General features: G+C 35.5%; 1 protein-coding gene across 1 annotated transcript in view; it reads left to right on the top strand.

Moving 5' to 3' along the window:
* TBX15 (T-box transcription factor 15) overlaps positions 1-12,471 on the top strand; it is a 142,691-nt gene extending 130,220 nt beyond the window's left edge. The window contains exon 8 of the mRNA XM_003769848.2: positions 8,509-12,471. Coding sequence (XP_003769896.1) covers positions 8,509-9,296 — 788 coding nt within the window. The 3' untranslated portion in view covers positions 9,297-12,471. The remainder of the gene's footprint in view (positions 1-8,508) is intronic.
* Positions 12,472-21,029: the final 8,558 nt, after the last annotated feature.

The following is a 21,029-nucleotide window of genomic DNA, read 5'->3' as shown; positions in this document are numbered from 1 at the left end:
TAAGCAAAATTTTCTTAAAAAACTTTTTATGAATATATTTATTTTAATACAACAGACACTACCCAACAAATACTCAAATTTCCCATAGATAAGCAAAATCACATTATAGGGTAATTTCAGTTGATAGAATATTGTTTCCCTTTTTGTTGTTTACTAGTTGTTAACAGAAGCAATATATGCTTTAAGGATTAATAATTTGAGACCTACATCATCTATTGTTCGGCCTGAGTTTTGTTGCCTTTTGGTTTTTAATTCATTTACGTTATAGTCATTGTGGGATTAGCTTTTTTTTTTTTTTTAATACTATATTCATCCTGCATCTTTTCATATATTTTTATGTTTCTCTAAAATCTTCATATCTGGCATTCTCATTATTCCATTACATTCATATGCCACAATTTGTTCATCCATTCCCAAATCATTGAAAACATATTTTGTTTCCAGCTTTTTGTTATTAAAATAATGCTGTTATGAATAGTTTTGTGCATATGGGTCTTTTTTCTTGCTGCAATTAACTTCCCCAAAGCATAAAACCCAGTAGTGGGATTGTTGGGTCACAGGATATGTACAACTTAGCATATTTTCTTGCATAATTTCAAATTGTTTGCCAGAATTTCTAGGACCAATTCAATGCTTTGCCAACAGAGAATTAGTGTACTCTTTTCTTATAGTTCACCACTGAATTTTTCCATCTTTGGCAACTTGATAGTTTTATGGGTGTGAAGTAGCATGTCAGTGATTTTGATTCTCATCTCTGATTATTTGAATAAACTTTTAAGATGGTTGTTGATAGCTGTATTTTTTTTCTTCTAAAAACATTTGGTCTTATTCTTTGACAAGTTCTTTTAAAGACTGACAAGCTTACAGCAATTCCCTACAGACTTTTAGAGGTCAGACTTTTACCATTGATATTAAGGATTCTCCCCTCTCCTTTTAATTCTAGTTTCACTGATTTAGTTTGCACAGAAGTTCTGTAATAGCTAGGCCTTCTTTAATAATCTAAGCCTATGGTGTCTCAATGCCTTCTCATATAATTGTCAAAACAAAAACAAACAGAGCATAACCTTTTATTCTCTATCTTTATGTCATGACTTTCTATAACACACAATGTTTTTGATTGACAAACGCATTTATCATAAAGGATGAAAATATATATGGGGTGATGGTGATGGTAGTACTTAACATGGTTGCTATTGATCAAGGATTTGGAGAAAGTCTCAAAAATAGTCATTAAAATTCATTTCCTTTTTTCTCCTCTTCCCTCTTCTCACTTAGATAATTGCAAATATTAGAGCATGACTATGGAACAATAAAATCCCTTGTAGAAAAAGCTGTGATTTTACGAGGTAACAGATGGGAATTGAAGAATGAAAGAAACAAAACTATGGAGAAATGCAGTAGATGGAGAAGGACCAGCTGGTGGCAGTGGGGGAAGGTCTCCAGATTGTCTAGATAGGCAGGGGGTGAGACCATCTATAATATAGCTCATCTACATGTAATTAAATATTGCTCTCACAAATTTAAGTTTATTTAAGGGCCCTGAAACATTTGAATGCTTGAACTTAATAGGAAAGAGTTTTTATAGTTAATTTTCTGAAGCATGAAACTACACAATTCCCATTAGCAGTATAGCATTTCACATTTACTTTATGAGAAATATAGGATTTCTTGGTTGGACAGCATAGAATTATACTTATTAATATTTTTGGAATTGATTTCTGCTTCCATCACTGCATGGGAATAATAGGCACTTAATAACTCAGAGAATAATATTATTTCAGAGTTGGAAGGAACTCCAAAACCCATCTTGTCCGATGTAGGAACTTCATCGAAAACGTCTTTCATGAAAGGTCATCCCTCTTCGGCTTGAAGACCTCCATTGATGGGGAACTTACTCTCTCCTGAAGAATACATTCCACTTTTAGATAACTTTAACTGTTAGGCAATTTTCTTGAAATCTTCCTTTCTGCATATTCCAACAATTTTTCCTGGTTGTATCTTCTGGGCCCAATCAAAACAAATTTAATTTCTCTTTCCCATGAGAGTCTTTTAAATATTTGAAGACACTGATATGTTCAACTTCTCTTCATTCATCTTTTCTTCATTCAACTGAGCTTTCTACAGAGTTGTTTCAAGTTGATCTTTAGAGAACGAATGAATGAATGAATCAACAAATCTTTAGAACACAGAGTACTTTTTACTTTTTACCTGTTTAAATAAACTCCCATGAAGGGCTTCTCGAGGACATCCAGTGAGTCAGCACTCCTCAGGGACAGATGCCATCAAGTTATAGAAGAGGAGTATCTGGCTCATGGAATCAAGTAATTACATGGAAATTTATTTCCTACCAGCCCAGATGGAGTCCCCTCCTTTCCTTGCTGTTTTTTAATCTGAAAATTAAAACAAAACAAAACAAAAAAAAAAAAAACAAAAGGAAACTTTATGTGAAAACTTCCATAATGCAATCTGGAAGTGATCAATTTAAAGATGCAAAAGTCAGCAGGTTTGGCATTTAGGGTTTTCACAGACACATTTCGCTTGTCTTCATGAGATGCTTGTATTTATTCTGGATTACTGTCTTCTTACAAGATCACTATTATAAATGTACTTCTTTTGATTATATTGGCTGTTAGCCCTGAATATATGAGCAAGTTAATACTATACATGAATTTTAATGTTCATCCCACTTCAGCATGCTGCTGAAATAAGATTAAGGGAAGCTCATGAGGGGATTAGGAGTTGGTTTGGGGGTTCCTGGGGATTGTAATCTACTGGGAGTGGAATTTCCAGAATATCCTGATTTTCTCTCTGTGTTTCCCCTTTCCAAAGTAAATTAGAGTCTCTGGGGATGGAGAAAAGAAGTCAGAGAGGTGTATTGTAGAAATCAATATGCCTATTATTCTTGTACCATGATTAGAATCACCAGAAAACTGAAGGGACTTTAGAGATTACCTAATCCAACTCCTTCCTTTTACAGAAGAGGGAATTGAGGCTAGAGAGCCTTCTTTGAGGGTGGCTAGGAAAGAGAATGGATTCACAAGGCTTTTATGAGACAATTCGGGACTCACAGCAATTCTTTTGGGGGAGTGCATCCTGTGTAGTTTCACTGATACTTTAAACTCTGGGAATGTAAACTGGGGTAATGTTCCCTAGTGAGCAGTGCAATAGATTTGGTTGTCAGGGTGCCCTGGGTTTGAATTTTTCCGATTTTGCTTCACATGTTTATTAAGTACCTATTACTATAGTAATTTATATAGTAGCATATCACTATATATATTTATAGTATAGTATATTACTATATATTTATATAGTATATAGTATATATATACTATATACTATATAAATATATAGTAATATACTATATAGTAAAAATATAAAGTAATAAATAATATCTAATTATAGGTACTATATTAAGTACCTATATACTACCTTGCTGTCCTGGACAAATTATACAACCTTATTCAGACTCATTTTCTTCATCTATAAAATGGGAACCCAAGAAGGCAGAGAAAAGACAGGGACCTATCTGAGCTCTCCTAAATTTCTCTTCCAAACAATCCTCATCCTTTAAACTAGAGAAATTAACATCCAAATTCTTTCCCTCATAGAGTTGGTATGAGGAATAGAAGATAAAACAAATTATGCAAAATTTGAAGAACGATATGGCCAGAATATGGAATATAGAGTCAGAAAGATCCGTAATGAAATCCTGCGTAACACTTACTAACTAGCTGTGTGATTCTCACTTAAACCCCCTAAGTCTCAGTTTTCTCATCTGTAAATTGGATAATAACAATAGTTCCCACTTTCTAACTGTTATGAAGGGGAAAAAGAGTTAATATTTGTAAAGTACTATATGTACTTTTTACCTTAGCCAGCTCATGCCCAGTAGAGCAAAGGTCATAAATAAGCAATGCTCTTTCATCCCATAACATCCCTTGGCATCTACTCACTGTTATATTGGACAGGATATTCATAGATGTTTGGGGAATGCCCAGAGGGAATAAGATATCTATCTTTATCAACACCAATGTATGTAAACACAATGGGATCTCGTCTATTGGGAGCTAACATTCTGCAGCGCCTTCCAATCCTGTCTCTGATTCTTTTTGGATCCCGAGTATCTCATTCTAAATCATTCTACTGTCCATAACGCTTAGCTCCTGTGCAAAAGGAAACTTATTTCAAGGATTACTTTCTGCTGAGAAGACTGAGAACCCTCTTCTTGAGGTAGTTCGGAAACTGAGGCCATACTGATATAGGGAAGAATTCATACAGGAAAAGGGAGACAGGAAAAGTGGATCTAGAGACCAATCTCTCTATTTTTTCCCTCTTTTCATGCTGAGTTCAGGGAAGCTTTCCAGCTCATGCTGGTTTAAGTTACCCTCAAGTAGAGACTTTCAGCTTCTACCCATGCAGGACAGCACATGTGTTGAAAGTTAAAAAGGGAGAATAGGCTGTTCTCCCCTTCCCCACTTTTTCATAAAATGAAATCTGCAGATTCCTTGGAATTGGCAGAAATGTTGAACACACTGACAACACATCCAAGTGTTGTCAAACCAAATAATTACCAAAATAGATAAAAATACAATAAATAATAACATAATAATAACACATTTTTAAATTAAGTCAATATGTGTCCATAAGGATCTATATGTATGTAGTAATGGTTTCTTCTGTCTATTTGTCTTTGTCATCTCTGGTGTAAGGAGCTTCAAGTGATAAATGCCATCTACTCTTATGAGGTAACTGAGTGGTTCAGTGCCTAGAAAGATGGGTCTAAAGTCAAGAAAACCTGAGTTCAAATCAAGCCTCAGGCACTTACTAGCTGGGTGATTCTGAGCAAGTCACTTAATGTATTTATCTAAGTTTCTTTATCTGTAAAATGGAGGTAATAATAATAATAAATAGCATTCTTCTGAGGAGGAAATAAGATAACAACTGTAAAGTACTTAGCACAAAGCTACGTAAATGTTGGTCATTATTATTATTATTCCCAACAGATGTCAGAAACTCTGAGAAATTTGTTGGCATTGCCTTCCTGATGTTATATGGTCCTCTTCAAGAATGAAGGACAAACAAGTCTTAGCAATTGACTAGAAGTACTGAGAGGTTAAATAAGTTGGCCAGTCACACTATCACTTTGTCACTAGTAGGAATGAGATCCAGAGCTTCCTGATTACACGGTCAACTCTTTATCTGCTATAATATGCCTTTTTTCTCTTCAATTATTTTTTGTTTTTGAAAACATCTTTTTGGTTAATCTACTATCCTAATTTTACTTTATGTTTGATGTGTTTTGAGAATTTAAAATGATATTGATTTCTTGTTACCTTGTTTTCTATTTTAAAAACAAAGGCCTGACAAGTCCAGCCCTCAATGTGAACAGAGAGAAATAACTAATGTCTCTTCTGAGCATTAGAAAAATCATGATAAAAAGCAAAATGTATGGAAGCAACCAACCTTTTTGTGGCCATGTTTGCCCACGTCCAACTTTTGCTGATCTATTTCCAGTATTTCATATCTTTGCTTGCGGAACTGGGGGCCACAAGGACTCATTTCAAGGCAGTGCTATTTAAAATCCCAGAATTTTTAATGTAAGCTTCTCATCTGGTCTGCAGAGAGCACTGAAACTTGTTAATACCTCAAGTCCCTCCGCCTTCCATCTTAGTGTAACAGACTAGGACTTAAATCAGTACCATTCACTCTGCTGTGAGCCATCCAAGAAAACCATTTCAAAGTTGTAAAAAAATTTTCTGTTCCACATCATGCTTCCTGCTGTAGACCCAAGGCCTGAGGATGATGGAGCATATTTGTAACAGGACAGTACAGTGTGCTGAACAGGTGGTCCCCTCTGGGACTGTGTAAATACCGGTCCATGGAGAGCAGGACAATACTCAGAAAGAGAGGAGACTAGATAAATATCCCTGTAAAATATGAATCTTTCTACAGCTGGAGTCAAATTTCTCCATTCCATGTCACATCACTTATTTTACCTAAGCTCACAAAATTCAGCATAGCTTCCTTTTCATGGGAATATATGGAAAATAGAGAAAAAGCATTTCAAAAGGGGCCTGTCCCCAAGACAGGCTAGGAAGGAGTTGCTGGATTTCATTCAAGATGCTGTAAACAGAGTTGACCCTAGTCAAAACTGTACAAGCAACAAAGTGAGACAGATCCCTTTCTGAGCCCACTTACTCTCTACCTCAGGTGCCAAGTGGCTTCTCTCCCAAGTCTTCTCCTCCAAGTAAAAATCTGATTTTAGGAAATGACTTAGTATCAGTCATTTCCATTCTACTGTGTATTTCAATTAATATGTGAAACCCCTGAGGGTCATTTACATTTTGAACCCTTTCAAAAGTGATGGCAATAAAAGCTTTATCCTGAAATGATAAATAGAAACCAGCAAATGGGAGATTTAGAATTAATGGAGGTAGGGCTTTTCCAGGAATCTCCAGAAAGTACCTATTTTGTGCCAGACACTGAGCTAAGCTGGGGCTATAAAGAAAGGCACAAGATGATCCCTGCCCTCAAAGAACTCACACAATTCTAGTGGGAAAAAACTTTCCATATCATTATATATATTTTTAAATGTTGTTTACTAAAGATTTTCTTACGATATTTACTTGTTGGAGTACCTTTTGGTATTTTACTTATAATTTGATCTGTAGTATTAAATTTTTGGTTTCTGAATACTTTCTTTAATAATTTTTCCTTGATCCCTGCTCTTTTTTTCTATTATTTACTCTTGTTCCATTCTATTTCTCATTCACCCCTTCTCTCTCCCCTCTCCTGTAGGAATTCTGATTCTGGGAATCCCAACCCAAGTTAAGGTTGACCCCAGAGGGTTCCAAGATACCCCCTTTGGGAAATATAGGTCTTGGCAATTCTGGGAAAGTCCAAACCCTGCCCGGAAGGTCAGCAATCTTGGGCAAGGGAATTTGCTGCAGGGAATGCTCTATGTGAAAGACATTTAAAGTTCTTAGCTTTCCACCCTCATACTTTCCACACTATTATACAGCTACACTGAATTATTTGTCAATTTAAAGATTCATCTTGGGGGGGGGGGAGGTTGCTTTTACCAGTGAAATCAAAAGTCTAAGATCTATTCCTTCACATTTGTCATTTATTGTACTAGACTCTTATTCTATTTTATCTATGTACCGCAATTTGTTCAGCCATTGCCCAATTGAAGCAATCACTTTATTTACTTTGCTTTATAAAAAGTGCTATAATGACTATTTTTATAGATATGCTTTTTAAAAAAAATTTCAGTATTTAGCTATAGTATGCTTGGATTAGAAGATCTACAAGGTTTAGTGACTTTCCAGGATAGTGGCAATTCATGACTCAACTTGACTTCATTGGTGGGTTTCAGACAGCAGTCTTTTCAGATCTGGACTATAGCCACAAATGATACATATGTGTATAATCCATGTAACTGGGGGAGACTAAGGCTTATGGATCACTTGATCTCAGGAATTCTGAGTCTGTCACCCAACATGGGTGACATGGTGAGCCTCTGAGGGGAGATGTGGGTGGGGAGAAAAGCTGCCTAAGAGAAGCAAACAGAATCAGCATCACTTTCAATAGATTGGAAAAGGGAAACCTTCTTCAGCCTTAGACACTGGGGCTCGAGTCAGGATTGAGCTAGGGGAGTTGGGTATCCTTTGACAAATCCTAGCAATGGAGAAATTCAAAAGTAAGAGTTGGCAAGACCAAATGCAAAAGCCTTGAAGAGTTTTCCACAAGATTTTCTTTTTCTATCCGCAATCTGTTCCGTATCTTTGGCCCCAACAGCAATTTTGTGATGTCTGAGGACCTAAGGTTATAGAATTCTGAAATCTAGGATTTCTGATATCTCTCCTCCTGAGAAGTCTTAGGGTTTTTCAAAATCTTAACAGAGAATCTCTTTCTTTCTCAACTGAATTGTCTTTAAAAGTTGATTTGAAAGCACATTTGATACTGTTTTCCCCCAGGGACCAAAATTGCTAGTTATGCTGCTGGTTTGGTGTATTTGAAAAGTGTGTTTTAGGCTTTTAATTAGAAGACCAGGATTTAAGTCCTGGCTTTGAAATTTATTTGCTCTGTGATCTTGAGCAATTCAATTCAATAAACATTTGTTAAATGCCTACTCTGTGTCAGGTAGTGTATTAAATGTTGGGAATGAAAATAAGAAAAAGAAAATTTCTACTTTCAAGGAGTTTACAATCTAATGGGGGAAGACAACATACAAAAGAAAGCTAGAAAGTGGGGAGGGAGAAAGGGGGGAAAGTCATCACCTACCAGAACCTTATTTTCTTTCTGGATTAGGCAGCCTGGAGTTGAAGACTGATCTATTCAACTCTTTGAATGTCAGTTTCCTAATCTGTTAAAGGCAGAACTCAGGTTCTTCATGTGAGCAAAGCACTCAAGAAATGGGAACTGTTTTAAGTCTTTTTTTATTTTATTACAGAGACATGCCCACCCTGCAATGAAATGATGTTTGTGTTCCATTCTGTTTTTCAGGGGGCAGCACAGGCACCTCCCCAACCACCTCCAGCACAGGAACTCCATCCCCTTCTGCTTCTTCTCATCTCTTGTCTCCATCCTGTTCTCCTCCCACCTTTCACCTGGCCCCCAATACTTTCAACGTGGGCTGTCGCGAGAGCCAGCTGTGCAACCTGAACCTCTCCGACTACCCACCCTGTGCCAGGAGTAACATGGCTGCTTTGCAGAGCTACCCAGGCCTGAGTGACAGCAGCTACAACCGGTTGCAGAGTGGTACGGCCTCAGCCAGCCAGTCCTCAGAAACCTTCATGCCTCAGAGGACTCCATCCCTGATCTCAGGAATACCGACGCCTCCTTCGTTGCCCAGCAATGGCAAGATGGAAGCTTATGGGAGTCAGCTGGGCTCCTTCCCTGCCTCCCAGTTTCAATATGTCATGCAGGCAGGCAATCCGGCCTCCAGCTCTTCTTCCCCTCATGTGTTTGGTGGCAGCCACATGCAGCAGAGCTCCTACAATGCCTTCTCCCTTCATAACCCTTACAACCTCTATGGGTACAACTTCCCCACCTCCCCTAGACTAGCTGCGAGCCCAGAGAAACTGACCACCTCCCAAAGCACTTTACTCTGTTCATCTCCCTCCAATGGGGCCTTTGGTGAGAGGCAGTATCTGCCCACAGGGATGGAACATGGCATGCATATGATCAGCCCCTCTTCAGCCAATCAGCAGACGGCTAACACCTGTGACAGCCGGCAATATGGGTCCGTCCCCGGTTCTTCCTCCTCCCAGATGTCTGTGCACATGGTTTAATGGGGAACCTGACCTCTCATCATCAATGATCCTCCACTGTTTCCATAAAGGCATCCTCATTGTCAGGAGCTCAAAGCCTTTTAATGAACAGCGGGATTGCATATATTTTTTCTTCTGAAGGGAGAGGGGTGGGAATAACCCCAACAACAAAGAGATGCTCCCAAGCTCTCATAGGATGGAACTTAACATCTGACTTCCTGGCCCGTGCTCACAATATCCAAAGACAGCCTTGTTATACAATGTCTAACCTCTAACCCTAAGTGGCCTTAGGAAAGATGGGACAATCATTTTATATTAATATAAAAGAAAGGCTAGAGTGTAGCAGCCAAAGAAACATGCATATATATATATATACATACATACTTATACATGAATATATACATATATATATAAACACACATACACACAACACTCACTTTTAACTAGGGTGAGCTCTTCATGAAGAGAGGCCCAGAGTGGGTACTTCACCAAGGACTGGTCTTCTACAAAGCTACATGGCCTGCAAAGGCTACCTTTGACCCTTATTCCCCAGAACCCCACCTGTTTCTGGAGTGAACCAGACCTCCTGAAACTACCCCTCATGAATGGGAGGTAGATGGACCTCAGAGCCACAACTGTACTTTACTTCCTGAAGGAAAGTGCTCTCCTGACTTTGGCTCCCTCCGGCTGATTGGCTATTGTCTTGAAAATTCAGTGGTGCTGTTGATGTGATAGGAGTGAAATGAATGGAAAGAGAAAAAGAAAAAGAAAGGAAGGAAGAAAAAAGAAAGAGAGAGAGAGAGAAGGAAAGAAAGAGAGAAAGAAAGAAAAAAGTGAAAAAGAGAAAGAAAATGAGGATGTGTGAGAGTTGGTAAAAATTTAATTCACCAAAGAAGATGCTTTTCTTTCCCCAAACAGGATGCAAAAAAACATGATTTAATTGAAGAAAAGACCTCATTGGAACACTCCAATTCCAGGGGCCAAATGGGAAAAATTAGATAAGGGCTGCATCTTAGCCCCAAAGGTCCTATCAATGGTATATTCTTCTAGAATCCAGAGGTGCACCAACCCGAGGAAGTTTGACTCTCCAAAATATGCATCTTACTTAGTATGGGAAGGGGAAAGAGAATGGGATTTGGAGTATGGGAAAGCGATTTAATAATTCAGCCCAATTTTGTTGAAATCAGGGGCAATGAAGAGAGACTTGGTCAGCTACAAATGAACCAAGGCAGTTGACCTGAATTTAGTGTCTTGCATGCCAGAGTGGCCATAGAAAATTTGTAAAGTTTCACAGAAATTCAGAGCACAGAATTTCAGAGAAACTCATCTTGCCTCTTCCCTTAGAGCACAGTTTTAAACAAATAGATGGTTGCGTTTTGAAGTTTCTTTAATTTCTTTCCTTTACCCTTCCCCTCCCCCATAGCCTTTAACAATTAAAACAAAATTGCAGCTTGGTATAAACTAAGCATTTAAGTGGTGTGGAACTGCAATTATCCCAAGTAACAGAATACAGATATTATTAAGATTTTGGTTTTGAGGTGTTGTAGATATATGTATTTATGTGCCTAGTGGGGAATTCAATATTATGAATATTAAAAAGGGGCAATAAAAAGGGTATGTAAAATATGTATGAAGAAAAAGGTGTATAAAAATTTGCCCTATGCACGGAATTCTGTTTCTAAGTGCCAAGCACAAAATGCCGCTAAATAAATCTTTGCAATTGTTTCTTGTGTGTCTGTTGATTTGAGAAGACCAGTTCCTCCATGAGCAAGATATCTTTGCCAAAATATCCTATGATATGTGCCAAGGATATCAGACCCAGGCAATTATTCATGCTGAGGTTCTATGGACAGAAATAGAGAAGGTCTTGCTTTAGGAACAAAGTATAAAAGAAGAATTTTTGGAGAGTAGGGAGAGGCAGTGTCATGTGGTAGATATGGAGTTTTCAGTAACCAGTGAGATAGTGTGGGGCTTTTTGTTTTCTTTTGTTTTTTGCCTAATGAGGAAATAGCTCCAAAAATTCATATCTTAAAGGGCAGTTGAGATGGAGTTCATATCTTAGCTGACTTTAAAATCCATATTTATTATACTCTACAATGACTTAGTCTTTTTATCCAATGCTTAACCTTATTTGGCCTTTGGAAAGCTAGTTTCCAGCAATCAAAAAGAGCTGAGTTCAAGTCACACCCAAAACCTAATAGTTCTGTGACTCTGGCCAAGTCATTTTCTTTTAATGTTCTAAGAAACCCTCTGAGACTCTTAAGTTGCAAAAGAGGTTGTTAACTTGCATTGGAAAGAGAGTTTCCTAATCTAGGAATTTTCTATACTAAAGGAATGAAGAAGGCTCATACCTATTCCTTGGAGAATACAGGATGGAAAATGCAGTTATACTTCTAGCAATCCAACATAGGAGCTAAAACACCTTTCCAAATAAATTTTCCAAATGAAACTGTCACTTGTATTAGTTTGGCACCCTAAGGGATCAGAACAGTCAGAGTAAAGGAAACAAAAGATTTATGTGAGAGATTTGTAATTATAGATTTATTGGAAAGATATATTGAAGCTTCAGATCCTGAATTAGTAGGCTAAGTGGGCATGTATTACTCTATACCTCAAATTCTTGATTATTGGATTATAGAGATTTTATGGGCAATAATTGAATTGGGAATTCTGGCAGCAATTGGGATGACTATCACAAGAGCAGAGGCTCTCTGGAGAAGAAAGCTTTTTTGTACGCCAAAAGAAGGCTAAATGGAAAGCTATAAGCAAGGCCCTTGCCTCAGCTAGAACCTTCTTGTTCAATGCAACTCAAGAAGCATGAGACTAGGAGAAATTTGCAATCTGAGGGATATGCCATCCATGGAAGAGGACTATGGAAGTCAAGATAAAATAATTCCTAGTCTACAGAAACTTAATCAGAAAAGCGAAACTAAAGACACAAATATATGATAATTTAAACAAAAAAATTGTTTATCCAATTATCCCAGTATCACTACTGTCCTTCATACCCATCACCATTTTATTTATTTTTATGAGTTTATCAGCACCTATGACAATAATTCATTAGATGTGTAGAAGCCTGAAAAAAACCCAACATCCTTGAAGTTGGGATTTGAATCCTAGTTTCATAACTCCAATAGCCATTGAACTTAATAATAATAACTAGCATTTCCATAGCACTTTAAGGCTTGTGAAATGCTTTACAAATATCATCTCATTTGATCCTCACAACAACCCTAGGAGGTAGGTGCTATTACCATTCCCTTTTTATAGATGAGAAAACCAAGGCAAACAGAGATAAATTCTATGAAGACATTGATAAGAAACCCAAATCAACATACATTATAATACTCAGTGATTTCACTTCAAGAGTGGGAAAAGGTGAAAATGTGTAGACATATAAAGGAAAATGTGAATTCATGATAAAGAAATGAGACAGGCCAAAAATACAGATTATACAGAAGCCTTATTCCTGAAAGCTTTTTAAATTGTGGGTAGGGACCCCATATGGGATTGCATAACTGAATGTGAGGGTTACAAAAAAATTGGCAACAGTAAAAAGTTTCTGAAGGCAAGGACCAAAAATTAATTCAAAATTAAATGCATAATGAATCTGAGGTGTTTCTGATAGGACTTGGCCCTGTTGAATGCTGTGACTTCACTGCAGCCTTGGTTTTGAACACATTTCATGTGCACTTTACTCAAACACTTCAGCTCAGATTTGAGACAGGGTTATATAAAAATTTCTCAGGTCAGAAGGGGCCATGAATGGAAAAAGTTTAAGAAGCCTTGCTCTATACTATGCATCTTCTTGTAAGAAAAAAAAAAGAATTAATAGGCACTGTTTAACACCATTATTATCTAAAACCACCAATACTATTAAAGGGAATGAAAATGACTACATTTTAACAGACAGGGAAAGACTTCTTATAGACATAAAAGTTATTCTCAAATTAACTATCTTTATATAGTTACACATTAGCAAAACTAAGACGAGAATTTATACTAAGCAAGAAGAAAGAACAATAATGAAAAAAATTATGGTTATAGAATTAAGATATAGAGTTAATTTTAAGAAATTATGGAAAAATGGGAAATGAAAAACAGAAATGACATTGATAAAAAATATAATACTTTCATCCAGAAATTAAAGTAAATTAATTGCTATAGGGAGAGCAAAAAAGCCCAAGTATCACCTTAGTCAAAATTTTTTTACTTGCTTAACAGAGAGACATAACTGCCAAGAGCAATATTGCATTAGAATATAAATTCATCTGTAAAATCTTTAAAAATAATGAAAAATTATGAGCAATGCTATCTAATAAAAATGAGAAAAGCAGTAGCAGGTAAATATAGTCTAAAGAAAGCTGTAGCAAAGCAAGTAAGCAAAGGCATTCCAAGGATATTTAGGAATGGCAAGAGAATGAGGACAGTAGATAGATGAAAAATGGAAAAGATTTACAAAAAAAAAATATTACTGCATGCTGTTTGCTCCATCAAGGATAACGAAACCAGTGAACTTAGACTCTGATATCATAGTTCCTGAAGTTCTTATAGAGAAAGTAGAAATGACCTAAACAGAGTAAAGATGAGAAAAACAGGCAAATAGGGTTAAGCATATATAGAGGAGTTTCATATCAAAGATGAAATTGTGAAGTTATTGAGGGATGGATTTATCATGAATCTAAATAAGGGAAATAATTACAAAGGCATGGAAAAAATCTCAGATCTTTTTGTATTGAAAAAAATTACTAAAATAATGTCAACTATGGTTTTCTATTCCTATTGCCCCACAATCTTTATTTTGCAAAATCTTTAAGAAGATCATCTTTATGTAGATTGGAGGAAATCTTGATGAATTGCAAAAGGTTTCTCAGTCTCTGATAACCTTTTGCAATTTACATTTGTCAATAGATCACACATCTTTACTATTTACAAACTGACTGAAAGATATAGAGAATATTGTGCTTATTATTTGTCAGTTTAAAAAATATGATTTGGTCAAACGAGATGTTGCCTTGCTATTTCTTTTATAGTAAGGTATCTCTCACTTGTCCATCAAAGCCATTCAAGGTTCTTTGGAACATATAAAAACAGAAATAATTCTGTTCAGTGACCCCCTGATAATTAACACTGGGTGAGGCATAAAATAAGGAGCTATGTATGGAATAAAGGCATTTACCATTCTAATGAAAATGATTTAATGTAGAGCATGGTCCAATGATGGATTCCTTATAGAGGGTGAACATCCTTTAGCTGCTTCTGTTTTGGTTTGGCATTGTTTTGATTTAATCAGGCTCTAAAAGGTCATTTATCCTAGAAGAAATCTGTAATGATGCAAAAGAGTTTGGCTTGTTTATACAGAAAAGACTAAATGCATTAAAAAAATCCATTATCCAAATTTCTTTTTTTTTTTTTTTTTTTTTTTTTTTTTTTTGCTGAGGCAATTGGGATCAAGTGACTTGCCCAGGGCCATCCAGCTAGGAAGTGTTAAGTGCCTGAGGTCACATTTGAACTCAGGTCCTCCTGACTTCTGTTCTATCCACTGCACCAACTAGCTGCCTCCATTGCCCAAATTTCAATGTATGTATGAATTAACTTTCTACAAAGCTTTATTCAACAGGATGTATATCTGTGACAGACAATATAGGAGGACAATGAACTGGGTTTAGGGTTATATAGGAAGAGCAAAGATTGTTTTGGGGACATTACAAAGTATTTTTCCTGACTTACAGAATAGCAAGGGCCCTTTTTTTTTCAATACAAATATTTTACTTGTGCAAACATTTTATGGCAGCATAATATGGAACATCAACTACCTCTTAAGAACTAAGAATAATCTTTACACTGAAGATCCCAAAGAGGTGTACAGTAATTGTAAAATGGTCTTAACATAAAACCAATGTACAATACCAACAAAGAACAAGAATAAATGATATGGTCAAAGAACTCTAATGCAAAATGTGATGAGAATGAAGGATGATTGGTGTATGGCCAGGAGGCCCCAACATGGGGAGAGATCCCAGTTGTAAACTTTTGGGAGAACATAAATGAGAGAATAGGATGGGTAGGTATGATAGTTGGTAGAACTATATATCATTGAGATTACAACTATCTTTGAACAACCAACCAATCAATCAGTCAACATTTTTAAAGCGCTTACTTTGTGCCAAGTATTGTGCTAAGCACTGGGAATATAAAAAGAAGACTGTGTCCTAATGGAGGAATCAACATGCAAACAAATATATGCAAAGCAAGTCATACAGAATAAATAGAAGACAATTAGGAAAGACTTCCTGTAAAAGATGGCATTTTAATTGGTATTTATTTGAGCCAATTCTCTATACATTTTAAAAATGTATCAGAAACATTGACTATAAAAATCGTTCTGCTTTCCTTCTAATATTGGCTGCATTGGTTTTGTTTGCGCAAAAAAAAAAATTAATGCAGTGTAATCAAAATTATCCATTTTGCATTGCATAATGTTCTCTAATTCTTCTTTGGCCATAAATTTCTCCCTTCCCCACAGATGTGAGAGGTAGACTGTCCGTTGTTCTTCTAATTTACTTATATATAGTATTAACCTTTATGTCTAAATCATGAATCCATTTCAACTTAACCATGATATGAAGTGTTAGATGTTGGTCAATGCCTACTTTCTAAATTGGCATTTATTTGAATAAATCCATTAACAGAAACTAGACTAACCAAAGATTGGAAAGCAGATGATATGGTAGAAAGATTGCCAAATTTGCAATACATCTGCATCCCTTTTTGGGTTCTGTTCCTGAGTCTCTAGAGCTTTCTCCACCATGGTTTCTGCAATCTTCTCAACCTAGAAGATGATTCCATCTTTCTGGCCATTCCTTCAATTGGTCTGTTCTTCTTAGAACCTCCTTTTTAAAGAAAGTATCCAGACCATCCACAATTCACTTCTTTATTTCTTTCTGCACTCTACTTCTGACTCTTTGGACTTTTTCTAACATACCTCCAAGGGAACTTCTACTCTCCTTTTCCCTTCTTTTTCCTTCCCCCTATTCCTGCTTTTATATGTTACCTTATCACTAGAATGTAATCTCCTTAAGGGAAGGGATTTTCTTTTTGCTTAAATTTCCAGTATTTAGCACATTTCCTGGCATATAGAAATTGCTTAATAAATGCTTGTTGATGTGATATGTAGTAAGAACATCTGGCTCTATTTCTCACTTGTATTTCAGTAGAAAAGCCGTTTAGTCTTTCTTGGTCTGGATTTCATTTGCAAAATAAGGAGACTGATGCTTCAAAGTTCCTTTCTAGCTTTATATCAGTGATCCTATGCTGGACCTAACTAGCTTCAATGAACAAAGAAGACTTCCAAAGGTGGAAGGGCCTCCAAAAACATCTAGTCTAATCTGTTGCTAAATAAAGATTCTACCTACAACATCCCCAAGAAAGTGGTTGTCCATTTTTTGCTTAAAAATCTCCAGTGAATGTGTACGTGTTGATGCAAGAATACCACCACTATAGGTTTATATTTTAAAGAGATAAAAAATGGAAAAAAGACTTACTAGTACAAGCTCTTTTTTGTGGTAGAAAAGAATTGGAAATTGAGTGGATGCTCATAAATTGAGGAATGGCTGAAAAAGTTGTGCTATATAATTGTAATGGGATATTATTGTGCTATAAGAAACGATAAAAAGGCTGATTTCAGGAAAACCTGGGTTGACTTACAGAATCAGAAGAACAGAGATACTGTACAGAGATCAACTGTGAATGACTTGGCTATTTTGAGAAATACAATGATCAAAGATAATTCCAAAGGATTTATGATGAAAAATACTGTCCACCTCCAGAAAAAGAATAGGTGGAGTCTGATTGCAGATGAAATCATACCATTTTCATTTTACTTCTCATGTTTTTTTCCCCCTTTGGGTTTGTGTCTTCTTTCACAAGATAACTAATATGGAAATATGTTTTGCTTGATTGCACATGTATAACCTATATCAAATTTGTACTGTCTAAGTAAGGGTAGTGGGGAGAAAGGGAGAAAATTTGTAACTTAAAATAAAGAAGAATGAATGTTAAAATTGTCTTTACATGTAATTAGGGAAAATAAAATATTATAAAGAAAAAAAATCTTTGTTTCTTCTACTTTTTAAGTCAGACCATCCCATTTTTGAATAGCTCTATTTCTTTGGGTGCTTTTCTTTACATTGAACTTGTATTTGCCCCTGAAATTTTCATCTTTATTCCTTTTTCTCACTTCTGAGGTCAATTAGAACAAGCTCAATCCTCATTCCACATGACAGTCCTTCTAGTACCTGAAGACTGTTTTTTCCAAGAATCTTTTCTTCTTCAGGCTAAACATACAAGGTTCATACACTTGAACTTCATATAATAACTTTATAAGGCATGAATGAACTCAGAGTCTTTCACAATTGTGGCTATGCTTCTCTAGATATTTTCCAATTCATCAATATCTTTCTTAAACTAAGACACACAGAATTGAATATTATACCTAAATATGGTCTTATCAGTGCAGAAGAAAAAGGTACTATCAATTATGTTTCTACAAGTCAGCCTCTGTAACAGCTCTGTAACTAGAGCCCCAGAGTTTATTGATATGGGACTCTCTCTTTATTGGTGAATATGATCATGCCCTTCATCTACATAAAAGTTAGGTAGAGCTGACAAGAACAGTACAAAAGATAGATTTGAAGCTATTAAATTTCTTTGCTTTCTTGAGGTTTTTTGGGTCTTTTGAATTTTAGCTTCAAGAGAGAAAATGGATAATGTCAACTTCAGAATATTGAAGAGGGATAAAGACTGGGGAAAAGCCAATATATAAAACTTTATTCATGCCCTTATTCTCACTTTGCTACATTAGAGACTCCAGAGAATTTACCCTTTGTGCACATAAGTATATAAATTTATAGAAGTACATATACATATGAACATATATATATATACACATATTTATATATAACACAGAAACACACACAGACACACACACACACATATATATATTATATATATTCTCCTATATATAATTTTTTGGATTTCTGTTTTGCTATTGACTTGAATAAATGGATTTTCTCTCTATTCAAGTCTATTGACTTGAATAAATGGATTTTCTCTCTATATGAAATTGGTTTTGGATAGGAAGAAGTCAATTTTGGATATAGAACTTGGGAACTTCCCTTTCCCTATTTGCAAATAGTTATCAGAAATTTAGCTTGTACATGAAAAGTACATCTCATAGACTAGAATAGGCTATTCAAGGAACCAGATAGATATAATTCTAGCCTAGTGCTCCCCTCTCTGAGGACATCCAAGTGGTGACCTCTAGTCCCAAATTCCTATTTCCTTTCCTATCAGGAATTAAAATCTTTAAAAAAATATGGTGTGGAGAAGGGGCTAGAGAGATTTATTCTTCCTCCCTTTGAGTCATATATATCACTCTTGTGCTACATGTGGGGGATAGACTTGATGCTTCTTTTAATGGGCTTCAGTGACTTTGACTTCACACTGCTTAACTTTGTAATCCACTAAACTTTCCACATTTTTTTTCAGATAAAGAGAACATTCAGTTAACAAACATTTAGATCTCAAGCACTGAGTTCAGAAACAAAAATGAAGGTCTCAAACAATACCAGTTCTTTTTATTTGAGTCTTCTTATGCAAAATGATTAATATAGAAATGTTTTACATGCTTGCCACATAAAACCTTTATCTGATTGCTTATTATTTCAAGAAATGAGAAGAGAAGGGAGAGAGAGAGGAGCAGAATTTGGAACTCAAAATTAAAAAAAAACCCAAATGTTAAAAAAAATGTTTTGACATACAATTGGGGAAAAATAAAATATACATAAAATAAAAGGCAAACATTAAGGATAAAAGAAAGATAAGAATAAAATACAGAAAAAAGCAAAAGTCTCTGCTTTCAAGGATATTCCAATCATGGTTCCATGTCTGGTGTAATGGATCACTCAAGATTGTGAGGATTCTGATAAACATTTACCTTCACAAAACATCTAACACCTTCTAGGTCAAAGGTAATCTACAAGGAGATGAAAAAAAAAAAACCCACAAAAGTAAAAAAGCAGGTAAAGGCTGCCAAAAAAGGAGTTAAAAAAATTGGTCAACAAGGAGTTTCCTTGTATTCTCAACAACAGTTCTACTAAAGTCATAAAACTTTTTATATTTTATATTGGTCAAATGGTCCACAGCTGGGTCTCAAATCATTCTGCCTGGAGATTAAATTAACTCATCATTATAGCTTCTTTGCTCACAACAGTCCTGGTTGGTGTTGTGGAATGGGAGTTAACTCAGTCCTCTCCAGATCCATTACAGTTCTGATCCAAAACAAAGGAGCTTATATTCTATCAGAGGAAGTACTCTGTATATATGTAGGTATACATGTATTTATGTGTATCTCTCTTTTGATGATATACTGCCCTGAATTGAATATTTGCAGTTGATCTCTATAATATATATGTAAGACTTCACAAATATTTTTATTAAAATTTTTCTCATTAGATTTGTCTATTGTTCTAATCCTTTTGTTCAAGATCTTTCTAAATCATAATGTAAGCTATCCCACCTTCCTTTACAGTGTCTGCAAATCAACTTCATTATTATTTAGAGGATAAATAGATATTTCTGTTTCAAAGTATCCTGTTCCTTTTTCTTTGAGGAAGAGTCTCATATTTGTTTCTTGATTCTTTTTAAAAGTAAATTTTTATTGACAACTTTTTTCTTTTTTACATTACAAAGTAAGTTTTCAGTATCACTCCAGAAAACCAACTCATAACAGAAGCTATCTTTTGAAAAAAAAAAAAAGAAGAGAAAAACATAAGAAAAACTCATCAATATATCAAAAAAGTACAAAAAAGTTGCAATACCACTCTCATAAATCTCCCACTTCAGCAAAATGATGGAGTGTGGATAGGAGTGTGCTAAATTCAACTTGTATGGGCTTTTTCAGTGCAAACTTCTATGCTTTAAAAGTTGGTAAATATTACAAATCAGGGCTTGATTATTATTTTTTGATTGTCTAGACTGGATAACATGGGAGAGAAAATTGTAATAATACAGATTAAATTTTAGTGTGTTGTTGCTACATTCCCCAGTCCCTCCCCAGTGGCCTGATTGTTAAACATTTGTCCCAGGGGCAAGTATCTCTATTTTTTAATGCTTCTACTTTGAAGCCATGCTTATTCTTTATAATTTTACTACAATCATTCTTAACTTTTTCTTTTTTCTTTTTTTTTGGGGGGGGTTTCTTTTTTTAAACATTGTTGTTGTTATGCATATTGTTGTCTTGACAACATTTGGCATCTATTCATGTAGATCTTTCTATACTTCTATATTTATCCTATTTGTCATTATAAGAGCACAGTATTTTCCTATTACATTCATCTATCATAATTTGTTTAATTATTTTCTAATCAATGGACATCTGTTATGTTTCTATCACAAAAAGTGTTGTAAATATCTTGGTGTAAATGGGAACTTTCTTCTTATCAATGGCCTCCTTGAGACAGAAACCTAGAAATGGAATTTCTGGACCAAAGAGTATGGACATTTTCTTTCCTTCACTTAATTTCATATTGCTCTCCAAAATTATTATATTAATTCACAGCTCCTTCTCTTACACATTGACTATTCTCATCTTTTGTCTTATTTTCCATTTTCAGGATGTAAGGCAAAACTTCAGGGCAATTTTGATGTTCATTTTCTTATTAATTGTGATTTGGAACTTTAATTCATTCA

The sequence above is a fragment of the Sarcophilus harrisii genome, chromosome 4 (assembly GCF_902635505.1).
Source record: "Sarcophilus harrisii chromosome 4, mSarHar1.11, whole genome shotgun sequence".
NCBI classification, from domain to species: domain Eukaryota; kingdom Metazoa; phylum Chordata; class Mammalia; order Dasyuromorphia; family Dasyuridae; genus Sarcophilus; species Sarcophilus harrisii.
Note: the sequence above shows the minus strand (reverse complement) of the source record. Positions and strands in the feature narration are given on the sequence as shown.